Source organism: Rhodamnia argentea, chromosome 7 (assembly GCF_020921035.1).
Source record: "Rhodamnia argentea isolate NSW1041297 chromosome 7, ASM2092103v1, whole genome shotgun sequence".
Taxonomy (NCBI): Eukaryota; Viridiplantae; Streptophyta; class Magnoliopsida; order Myrtales; family Myrtaceae; genus Rhodamnia; species Rhodamnia argentea.
The window spans coordinates 5,223,281-5,235,541 of record NC_063156.1 but is presented as its reverse complement, the minus strand read 5'-3'; the positions used below and the strand labels follow the sequence as shown (position 1 = coordinate 5,235,541).

The 12,261-nt window shown below is 41.9% G+C and overlaps 1 protein-coding gene and 1 long non-coding RNA gene across 9 annotated transcripts; both read left to right on the top strand.

Moving 5' to 3' along the window:
- The first annotated feature begins 243 nt into the window (after positions 1–243).
- LOC115728620 (universal stress protein PHOS32-like) lies at positions 244–10,614 on the top strand. Of its 8 annotated transcripts, none has more exons than XM_048281908.1 (3): positions 244–1,043; positions 3,918–3,938; positions 10,534–10,614. In XM_048281908.1, exons 1-2 carry the CDS (start codon positions 251–253, stop codon positions 3,929–3,931), a joined length of 807 nt encoding a protein of 268 aa, XP_048137865.1. In that variant the 5' UTR covers positions 244–250; the 3' UTR covers positions 3,932–3,938; positions 10,534–10,614. The 8 variants fall into 8 exon arrangements, with proteins under 8 accessions (XP_048137865.1, XP_048137866.1, XP_048137870.1 ...); XM_048281909.1 differs by lacking the exon at positions 3,918–3,938 and adding an exon at positions 10,452–10,474 and having other exon boundaries at positions 244–1,044; positions 10,537–10,609; XM_048281913.1 differs by lacking the exons at positions 3,918–3,938; positions 10,534–10,614 and adding exons at positions 3,449–3,499; positions 10,451–10,509.
- On the top strand, positions 1,054–3,303 carry LOC125315853. Its single transcript, XR_007199144.1, has 2 exons — positions 1,054–1,350; positions 1,387–3,303. It is a non-coding gene; the product is annotated as an uncharacterized LOC125315853 (long non-coding RNA).
- Positions 10,615–12,261: the final 1,647 nt, after the last annotated feature.

The following is a 12,261-nucleotide window of genomic DNA, read 5'->3' as shown; positions in this document are numbered from 1 at the left end:
GACAGAGTGAAAAAAAATAAATTACATCTCGAAATAAACAATTAAATATATATATATATTATATTGTGGTGTTTGGTGTCTATAAATTATAATCATCAACGATTGAAGTTTAAATATATTCCTCGTAATAAACATATTCGCCTCTTAACAAGAAAATGACATTCGACCAAAAAAGAAAAAAAGAAAACAAGAAAATGACAAAAATTCATTGAATTTGTTAAATAAATACGAGCCCGAATCCCTTCGACGCATGATAAGCAGCGCCGACCGAGGGGCAAGAAGGCACGACTTCTTTCATCGGTCAACCGAACGAAGCCGGAATTTTCACATGACGAACCCGCAACAAGCGCACCCGGAACCGGACCTCCCCGACCCTCCCCCGCCGTCGATCCGCACGCAACGGGGGACCCCGCGCGTCCCACTCGTCGCCACCCCGACCGCCGGCGCCAGCCGCAAGATCGCCATCGCCGTCGACCTGAGCGACGAGAGCGCCTACGCCGTGCGTTGGGCCGTGCGGGACTACCTCCGCCCGGGCGACGCCGTCGTCCTCCTCCACGTGAGGCCGACCTCCGTCCTCTACGGCGCCGACTGGGGCGCCGGGAGCTCCCCCTCCGCCGATCACCTCTCCGGGGAGGAGGAGGAGAAGCTGGAGTCCGACTTTGACAGCCTCACGGCGGCCAAGTTGGACAACCTCGCGCAGCCGCTCGTGGAGGCGGGCATCCCATTCAAAATCCACATAGTGAAGGATCACGACATGAAGGAGAGGCTGTGCCTGGAGGTGGAGAGGTTGAGGCTGAGCGCGATGATAATGGGCAGCCGAGGGTTCGGCGCGGCGAGGAGGGCGGGCAAGGGGAGGTTGGGGAGTGTGAGCGATTACTGCGTTCATCACTGCATATGTCCGGTGGTGGTGGTTCGGTTTCCGGAGGAGGAAGGTGGCAGGATGGGGGTGGCGGAGGAGGGAGGAGAGGACGGGGAGCTGGAGTTGCATCCGGTGCCGGAGGAGGAGGATCTGGAGGATGCCGATGCTTCCGACGAGCATAAAGGTTAGTGTTTTTGGTGTTGCTTTCGTGCTTTTTCCTTTTTGTTCTTCTTTTCGTTTGATTCTGTTTGGCTTTGGTTGGCAATTGGCACTTTTGCTGGCTTTTTCTGTGATTCTTGATCTTGAGTAGAGGTAGGAATTTTCCATTTTCTTGGTTTTTCTCGTAGTTTTACTCTACTCTTCTCTTTCAATTCTCTGTCTCTCTGTTTCTTTTTTGAATTTTATGTCTCTTGGGAGAGTTGCAAATTTCTCACTTATCGCCTTGTTGATTAGGTAGGCTTAACGAATCCCTGTGTCTCCCTTTCCATGGAGTTGCAAAGGACAGATTGATCTCAATCAGTGGATAGATTGATCTCTGTCCATAATCTAGCAATTTCCATACTCTGTGTTTAGGTTGGGGACCATCGGTTTGATATTGTTGTCGTGAGAATCATCTGTTACCATTGACTCTACGGTTTATTCGTGTTCCATCATATTCTTGTTCTTTGGTGTTGGCTAAGTAGGCACGCGCATGGACTCTCACCATCATTAGATGCTTGGGCTAAGAATCCTTCCTTCTTGGAGAAGTAACAAAAGGGAACTCTGAGCTACCTGATTTTTGCTATGATTGATATGGGAATTCAAGGTTTCAGGATGGATGACTTGTTAGGCGGGTTGGACTGACAGTGATTGTGTTCTGTGGCATAACGTTTGATGGGTGTTGTAGACGCTTTAGGTCAAGGCTTATGTATAAAGCTCCCTTATGGAATTGCAGTCCAACCGAAAGAAAAAGGAAGATAAAGAACTGTCTTATACTAATATGGTCTGCTCTGCGACTGCCTTTTGGTAACATGCCAGTATTAACTAGTATGTGTAACTGTGGGAATGGTTGTGGGTGTGTTTTAATGAAGTCGATGGTCGATAGATACAGTGGAAGTGGAAAGACAGAATACGCGTTAAGCGAGAATTTCTTTGTGAACTACTACATTCATTTCTAGCCCCAGACAAGTTCAATGTCAACTGATGGAATATGATAAAAATACATGTGATATGGTTGATGTGAATTATTAGGTAAAATATGCATAATTGAACTCATTTTGATCTATTATAGTTTTTTCTCTTGCCGGTTCCTTAATTCAGGTGCTCCATTGACTATAGTTACTGCATTTAGTCCATGTCATCAGATGGGTTTTTTGGGGCCATGAGAACTGTCGGGCGGGTCAATTTGTGACCTGAATATCCAGAATTGTAGATACGATCTGGCTTCAGTTTGATATATTTGTTAGGTCCCCAATTCTTATAGCATTGAGTCCGTAATCAGGACCTCTGGGTCATCAATGAGACTCTTGTTCTGGAGATATATCTCCGTGTGTTCAAGTTCTTGTCTCTATGGTATATTTTCCGCTGTCTTTTCCCGTTAACCATTCGATAAATAATGTTGTGTACAAAATTCAGTCTTCTGTTGATCCCACCATGTCTGTGAGAATATAGTAAATCCCCACAGGGCACCATGTCACTACCTTATGTTGTCCACCCAAACCAGTCACTTTATGCCTACTGTTGTGATCTTTAATATGTCGCTTGGGAAATTACAAGATGTATATGGCTAATTTCTATATTTAGCGTAAATATATTTTTGTTTATCCTCTGATGAGAAGTTGAGATTGCAGTCAAACTGTGTTCAAAAGTAGCAGTGTTCCTCAAGCATTATGAGTACATGTTGTGGAGTTGTAAGGGGACGTAAAGAAGAGAAACCCCCTTATGGGCATTTGGTGACATTATGTTCACCTGGTCCTGTTTGCTGTTTGCAACGCATCTCGTGAGTAGGCCACTTTATCCTCACATAAAATGTGCATGAAGATGGGGGAGCTACTAAGACCATATATATTTTAGTCAGCATTAGCACTTCTCAAGGTAACTGAAAAGTGAAGTGGATAGGCTTGAGCAGGTCATTTGAAGTTTGCCATAATTTATTGCACATGAACCAGTCATGTGTGCCTTTTCCCAAGCTGATATTCTCTGACAGGAACTTTGAAAACCACTTAAATGTCTCAAATTTTAAAAGCATCACAAGTTGCCGTGAGTACTATCTTCTATTAACTTCTGGGAGGTCTCTGCCAGAGCACTCAGTTCCGTCAACGGTTTCCTTCAATCTAAGGACTTCTCTATGTTTTAATGCTTTGATGACTTTGCCATGATTTATACTGCTGCAAAGCCCTACCAAGGGTAGTCTCTTGATGGTTTCTACTTGTGCTCAAGTTAGTATCTGTCTACGGTCTGGAACCGGAAAATAGATCTATGGAAGAACCAGCGAACTGTGATCACACTCCCAATCTCCTTTTAAGGATTCAAGCCTAGACTACTAACGTCTGAGAGTGGTATTTCTAGCATCCTCATGTATAACTTGACTTTATTCTCCCCTTCTTGTAGATTTGTAAGGAGTAAATTCTGCTCCTGAATGTCTTCTCAGTCTCATGTCAGGTGATCATCGAGTTCCTATCTTAGATGACATGCTTTTCTTAAATTATGGGTTGCACTTGGTTGTGATATGTGTAGAGCTGGTTCGATGGATTTCATCTGTGTTGGAAGAAATGTTGCAGGTCATGAGGAGGCACTAACCGCTGCCGTAATAGTGTCCGGGTTGTTTGGGCATTTTACATTGCAAATGTATATTTTTGCCATAGGAAAATTTATTGATTGAGATAATCTTGACAAGCAAGCAACTTCTTTAATCTCCATTGAAGATTTATTGATTGAGATAATCTTGAGGTGAATTATGATGATGCATCGTTTGACTTCCTGTTGCAATATCTGTTTTCTGGAATCTCTACGGTGTAACTAATGTATGGATCTAGGGAGACACCTACTCAGACTCACATTACTATTGTCTGGTGAACAGGGCACTTCCTCTAATTCGTCCTTCCTATCTCCTGTTAAGGCTCTTCATAATCTGTTGAAAGTTGACTTCGAGGCGATGGCAAGTTCAAGAATATTGTACAGATGAGCACAGTTGATCTCCTTTCGCAGCTTTGCTTTCTTCTCATGGGGGCCGAAAAGCTGCGTGTTTATTTCATGATGTGCTTGAAAACATGGTCCCTGAAAGTCTGTTCCTTAAGAATATTTCTCAGTCAGTCTTTGGATGTAAAAATACGACTTTGGTGATTTTTCGCTTCTGTTATAATATCAAAGAAAAAGCAGCAAGAGATTTCCCTTTTCTTAGACAGTTTACACCGGCCTATCATGAGAGAAGTCCGGATTTGAGAAAACAGGAGGGGCACACCACTTCTCAGTGCTTCCTAGAACTGTTTGCATAATTTGAAACTCGAAGACATTTCATGATACATGTCACTGTTGTCCCGATCGGTCTGAAGAATTAACTACGAAGTACAATTTCTGCATTTTCATGTGGGAAGTGGAGATTCATGTGCAAAATACGAGGCGGTTCACGGTTTGTGTTCAGCATACAAATGAATACCAAATATCCTTTGCTAGCTTCTGATTCTCGGAAACGAGCAGAGTCAAATGCCGGTTTCACTAAAGCCTCTACTTCCAGTTCCTGCTGATCAGCGACTCCTAGGAAATTTTGCATCCGAATATGACCTTTCCACCACATTGCGTCGATCCTGAAGAGACGGTGACTTGATGTTCTACGGCAATAACGCGATAGGACATGTTGAGATGCGTTTATATTATGACTGATAAGAGCTCTCTGTCCTGAACGAACAAACAATATATTTTTAGCCCAAACAAACAACGAGAGGATAATGTTACCCTTTGCTATAAGCCAAGGTACTTCCCGACATGAGGATCCAATCTACTCCAGAAAATTTGTCGGCTAGGACGAGAAGCGAGAAAATTATCAAAAAAGTCTTAAATTTTTTTCACCTTTTACCAATTCAGTTTTATTGACCTAAGGACAATTTTTTATTTTTAAATATTTTAATTTATTTTTCCTTTCCTTATTTTTCTTTTTCCTTTTTCTTTCTTTCTTTTGTTTCCTTTTCTTCTCCTTTTTTCCCTCCGTCGGCCTCAGGCAAGGACGGCCCTCTCCTAAAGCCGGAGGAGGGGAAAAAAAAAGGAAACGAAAAAAAAGAAAATGGAGAAAAAGGAAAAATAGAAAAAGAAAAAAATAAATAAACAAATTATTGAAAATTGTTCACGTAAGCATCATCGGTGCCACATAGGACGGCTAGCATCTATGTTAGTGATTTCCGGGCAATATGACCGAATCAACAAAAGGTAAATAAGTTTAGAATTAAATTGGCAAACTTAAAAGGTTCGTGACTTAATCGGTAAAAATGTAAAAAGTTTAGGATTTTTTTTATAATTTTGGAAGCAGCTTCCTGAAGTTTTTCCTTTTTTTTTTCAATTTGTCTTAGCTCAGATCTCTAGAAAGCTAAAAGGAAAAGCCGGGGTGCATCTTTGAAAGCATTTCAAAAGTCTTTTGAGACTTTAAAGGCTCTTGTGCTAAAATGAAGGTATTGATCACATTGTCCCAAAAGCTTTCAAAGTATTGCAATGGTGAAAGCATAAAGCAACTCGGGACCAACTTTGACTTTTGACGTTCTGGAATTGCTACTTTAGAGGTTCTTTCCGATCTCGTCTTCAATAATATACCGATAATCATGTTTTACCCATGTCGCGTTATGTCTCGTAATTTTGACTGGAAATTCGCGAAAGAGGTTGAGAGACGCCAGCTGAGGCTCGCACGACGCCAGGCTCCAGATGTAACTTAGCTCACTTTGTGGAGGTCTACTTTTCCTCTTTTAGCAAATCGAGCTCGCCAACCGATCGCGCGATGCGAGCTGAGGAGTTGAGCAACGCCGGCCGAGGTTTCAAGCGACGTTGGGCTCTAGATGTAGCTCCCAACGTAGCTTGCCTTGCCGAGGTCTCCATTTTCCTTTTTTCCATAACCATCTGGCCGACAGTCGCACGTCGCCGGCCAGTGCCAAGCTCCAAATGTAGCTCCAGATCTAGCTCCGGCTGCCAAGGTCATTGTTTTTCGTTTTTAGTTTTTATTTAAGATTTAGCTCCTCAGCGGTCACGCAGCCAAGGCCTCGCAAGACACCAGCCGACCGCCATGGGGTGCTGGCTAATGTCTCAATCGATATCCGCCGACGCCATGTCTCCTTTGGTAGCTCCAGATTTAGCTCAAAGCCAAGGGCTTTTTCCCTCCCTTCATTTCACTCCGTTTTAAAGTTGCTTTTACAAAAATGTACCATAAGTTGATCATCCAAAAACTATTTGCTTTGAACAAATACACCTTTGAGTAAAAAAAAACTTTGGGGAAATACGAAGTCAGTGTCTCAAAACTCCCCCAAACACACCCGACATTGGAATTAGTTGCTCATAAAGTTCCTAAGCATATTGAGAGAAAGACCATATTAAAGCATGCAAGCAGGCAGATCATAGCTACAAAATAATGGATCGCTCCGTCACTTTGAGTGCCGAGCAAGTGTATTTTTTTTTTCAACTTTTTTTATTATTTTCCTTTAATCATTTTTTTAATTTCTTTTTCTTGTTTCAATCATTTTTTTATTATTCAATTTGTTTTCTGGAATGGACAAGACATTAATGAAATTTGTATGCAATACCCTGTTCTGTAATATTCTCGCTTGTTCGCTCGCTTTCCTCGGAGTCGAGGCGCGTCATCGTATCATCATGCACGACTCGAGTTCCCCGTCGCCTCGCTCATTCGTTCGCCTTCCTCGGAGTCGAGGTGCGTCATCCTATCGTGATGCACGACTTGAGTTATTTGCCGGCGTCGATGAATGCCGGCTGGAGGTGGGAGGCGGAGCCGACGTAGTGAGTTGGGAGGCGAAGCGGCGTCGACAGCATTCATCCCGTGCTGATCTCTACTTTTTTGCTATTTGAGTTTTTAGAACATCATCTACAGATAAATTCTCGATATATAAGTGTTTCATCTATTGTTGATTCGCGTGAATATTACAGAACATGGTATTATATACAAAATTCATTAATATTTTATCCATTCCAGAGAACAAATTGAATAATAAAAAAATGATTACAAAGAAAACAAGAAAAAGAAATTTAAAAAATGATTATAAAAATATATACTTGCTCGGCATTTTGAATGCCAAGCGACACCTACAACAGTAAATATATTTTTTCTTAACCTATTTTGGTAACTTTTTTTTATTTTTTTATACAAAATTGAAAAAAGATCAGGAGGAAACGTACTTTCTTTTTTCCCTTAGAAGTTGTTTTGTTTTCAAGTAGCCTGACAAAATCGTAGACAATGAGAGCATGACATGGGAGAATTATAAAAAAAAAAATTAAATCTTGAGTAATATATCAATTCAGTTATAAATTTTGTATTGGCCAATTGAGAGCTAAATTTTTACATTTGTGCCAATTAAATCCATCGATCAATATTGGTTGGAAACACCGTCATGGATACCGGTCGTCCTACGTGTTATGATCGATGCTGACGTGGATAATTTTAATTATATTTTCGTTTCTTTTTTCTTCCTTTCTTGTTCTACAATTGCCAACCTCGTTGATGGCTGGAGACCGGCCACCAACAAGGGCTAGCGAGGGACAATCTCATTGAGGTCGCCAGCCCAGCGAGGCTTGCCTCGCATAGGAGAGGTCACCCGAGGCTGGCAAGGTAACCTCGCCACTATCCGACAAGGATCGACCATGCCGATGTTGGTCGAGGGTCACCCTCGTTAGATCCGCAACCTTCGCTTTTTGCAGCTTTGATCTCGCAAGTTTTTGCTCGGCCATTCTCGATGCACCTTAAGCGATACAAATGCCGCCTTTACTTGCAACCCCACGTCCTCTCATCTTCCGCTCTAGTAGAGACATTGTCTTGCCAGTGGCTAAAGTTGGCGATGACCTCGCCCCTGCAAGGCAAGCTTTTTCTATAAGGTTTCTTTCACTCCATTTTTTCCACAATTGAATTCGATGGGAAATTGAAAATCTCCTTTTCAGAACTATAAGCTTAAACTGTAGAAAAGTTTTTTGTGGCTGGCAAGATCAACTCTCGCCAAATTCTGGCTAGGGAGAACCTCGCCCCACGTCGGCTTTCATTAGATCTAGTGAGGGCGAGACTCGCTGACCATCGATGAGGCCGGAGACTGTAGAGGAAGAAGGGAAAACAAAAAGCAAAAAGAAAACGAATGGAAAAAAGGAAATAGAAACAACAAATAGATAAAGATTCGGACAAATGATAAAGTATTATTAAAAATTATTCACATCAGCGCATGCCGTGCCATGTAGGGTTGCCAGTCCACATCAACGATTTCCGGTCAAAATTGATTAGATGGACTAAATTAACACAAGTACAAAATGTGTAAAACCGAATTGGCAAAGAAAAAATGTTCATGACGGAATTGATATAATTACAATAAATTTAGAATTTTTTTGGTAATTTTTCGGTTGGACATGCGTTTGGAATCTAGGTGTTGGGCTTTCTTTAATCTTGGGATTATTAGTTTCCCTTCATTTTTTTATTCAACTATTTGATCTCGGATATTATTGTCAGCCGGCCATTGGCTCTGGTATGGGAAGAAAAAACAAAGTAAAAAAAACAAAAAAACAAAATAAATAAATTTTACAAGGTGGAAAAACCGCAGCATTCGCATCGAATTTTACGCGGTAAATTTTTTTTTAATTTTTTGCCACTGTAAAACTTATTAATTGAGACAAATCTTGACACGCAAACAACTTGTTTTTTACGTTGTCTTGCGTGCTGTGCTTTTCTGGAATCTCTAACCGGCAACTAATGCTTGGATCTACGGAGCCCGGTTTTGTGTTGAGACTGATAACTCCAATTTGCCTTGAAATTGCAGAAAAGGATCAAGACAGCTGAAGAAAACCGGCAGGAAATTGTTCCAAAAGATCTAAATCTGTTGCAGTTTTGTCAATTTAGTCCTAAACCTTTTAGTTTTGTCAATTGAGTCCTAAACATATTCAGATTTTGCCAATTGAATCCATCCGATAAATGTTGGCCGGAAATCTCTAACGTAAACGCCGGGCGTTTGACGTGACATGACCGCCGCTAATGAGGATGATTTTAATAATATTTTAAATTTCTTTTAATTTTCTTTTCTTTATCTTTTTTTTTCTTTTCTTAATGCAGCTAGCTAATGTTGTTGGGCCCTCACCGCTCGCGAGAAAGGGCATCACTAACCACATTAAGAAAAGTTAACAAAAAATTTGGAAAAATATTAAAATATTATTAAAAATTATCCACTTCAAGACCAAATTATGCCACATATGACAGCCGGTGTCGACGTCGGCCATTTCCGACTAAATAGGTTGGATAGTCTCGATTGGCAAAACTGGAAGATATTTAGGACTCAGCTGACATAATTAAAAGGTTTAGGATTTGATTGATAATAAGTGCAACAGATTTATGACTTTTTGGGTAATTTTCCAAGTGAGGCAGACAGCCAAATCCAAGCTGTTGGCTCTTTGTGATATCAGTGGACTGTTAGAAACACGAGAACATGGAACGTATGTAGCTCGGCCCAGGTCCTCGGGAAAACTGTCCGGTTTATGCGTTGTTTCACCGGGAATAAAGCAGTTGCTTCTTCCAGCAGGACAATGGAAATGGAAGCTAGTAGTCAAACAGACGCACTCCTTAGTGAAATTGATCACTTGCAAACCTCCATACGTAACAAATTCCAGGATCGATCCATGATCTTGAACCAATGAACAATCGTGAACCGAGGGTAGTTTATGATATGGGTGTCGTCCAACCCAGGTAAGGATTTCTCTGTGCTTTAATGCTTTGATGACTCTGCCATGGTTTATACTGCTGCAAGGTCCTACCAAGGGTAGTCTCTTGATGGTTTCAACTAGTGCTTAAGTTAGTATCTGTCTACTGTCTGGAACCAAAGAACAGATCTATGGAAGAACCAGCAAACTGTGATCCCACTACCAATCTCCTTTTAAGGATTTAAGCCTAGACTACTAACTTCTGAGAGTGGTATTTCTAGCATCTTCATCTGTAAATTGACTTCATTCTCCCATTATTGTAGATTTATAAGGAGTAAATGCTGCTTCTGATTGTCTTCTCAGTCTCATGTCGGGCGATCATCGAGCTCCTATCTTAGATAACATGCTTTTTGGATTGCACTTGATTGTGATGTATGTATAGAGCCGGTTCGATGTATTTCATTTGTGTTGGAAGAAATGTCGCGGGTCCTGAGGAGGCGCTAACCGCTGCCTTGGTTGTTCTCTGGGTTTTTTGGGCACGTTACGTTACAATTGTAGATTTTTGCCATAGGAAAACTTATTTGTTTAGATAATCTCGACAAACAAGCAACTTCTTTAATCTCCATTGGGCGTGAACTCTGATGATTCCTATTGCAAACTCTGTTTTCTGGTATCTCTACGGGGTAACTCGTGTATGGATCTAGGGAGACCTACTCAGACTCGCAGCGCTCGTCTGGTGCACAGGGCACTTCCTCTAATTCGTCCTTCCTGTCTCCCGTTAAGGCTCTTCACGATCTGTGGAAAGCTGACGTCAAAGTGACGTTGAGTTCAAGAATGTCATACTGATGAGCACAGTTGATCTCCTTTCGCAGCTTCGCTTTCTTCTCAGAGTGGCAGAAAAAGCTGCGCGGTCTTCTCCGTGATGTGCTTGAAAACTTGGTCCCTGAAAGTGAAAGCCTGTTCTTTCTGAATGTTTTCCAGTCGGTCTTTAGTTGTAAAAATACGATTTTGGCATGTCGACGGAGAAGCAGCAAGAGATTTCGTCCTTTGACAGTTTACACTGGCCAATCATGAGAAGACTTCGGATTGAGAAAACAGGAGAGGCACACAATTCCTCAGCGCTTCCTGGAACTGTTTGCCGAATTAGAAACTCTTATCTCAATTCACGGTACATGCCACGGTTGTCCCGATTGGTCCGAAGCATAACTACAAAGTGGAATCTCTACTTCCAACTCCCGCTAATTGGCGACTTTTCAAAAATTATGCATCCGAATACGACCTTTCCCCCACATCACGCGATCCTGAAGAGACAGTAAGTGATGGTCTGTAGCAGTAACGCGAGTCAAGCTTTCTACCCCGAACAATGCAGTTGTCAACAATTGAAAGAAGCCAAAGAGTATTATTGAGAACCTGATCCTTTTCGCACTGAATGCATAACGACTATACTGTTAGCCCAAGCAAACAAGAGGAGGACCAGACACAGAGATAATGGTAATAATCCTGTTTTACCCATGTTGAGTTCTGTCTCAGAATTTTGATTGGAAATTCACGGAAGAGGTAGAGAGACGAGACACCAGCCGATGGTCGCGCGACGCCAGGCTCCAGAGTTAGCTCAGCTCGCCTTGTCGAGGTCTATGTTCTCCTTTTTTTGCGGATCTAGCTTGCCAGCATTCACGCGACGCCAATCGAGGGGTTGAGCAACGCCGGGCTCTAGATGTAGCTCCTAATGGCAACGCCGTCACCAGTCTTCCTTTTTTCCTTAACTACCTAGCCGACGCCAAGCCCCAAGTGTAGCTCTAGATCTAGCTCGCCTTGTCGAGGTCTTCTTTTTCATTTTTCCTAGATTTAGCTCATCGATTGTCCCTCGGCCAGCCGAGGGTGGGGCAATGCCATGCTCTAGATGTAGTTCCAAATCTAGCTTGCGATACCGAGGCCTCTATTTTGCATTTTTCCAGATCTAGCTTGCCGACGGTCGTGGGATGCTGGCCAATGTCTCGAGCAATGTCCGCCCGACCCCAAGTGTACATTGGAAGCTCCAGATTTAGCTCAGACAAGGTCGTCTCCTTTTTTTTTTTTTAATCTCTTCATTTTACTCCATTCTGAGCCACACCGGTTTTTCACAGCTCTTTAGGGGGAAAGAGATTTTCAATGGTACATGACTTTAATTGCACAATTGAAACACTAGAAAGGTAGCAATATACCGGTCATTTGCAATTTGCTGTGTCGGGTGCCAAAGATTACAAATCCACTAGTAACTCGTGCACCATTGATCATAAACTAATTTTCGTATCACAGAAAATCTCGAATTAGTACATCCATGCCATTATTAGAGAAAACATCGTAAATATCTCTTGAAGATATCTTAAATATCACTAATAACCACATGAATCTCAACTAATTTTTCTATCACAGAAAATTCTATACCAGTACACCCATGACAACATTCGCCCAAAATCCTTTGAAATTGCTAATAGGGATACACAAGGGCCAAACAACTTGAATGATCGACGTGCGGCAACGTGGAAAATGGGAAATCTGCTATTTTGCCCCCAAGA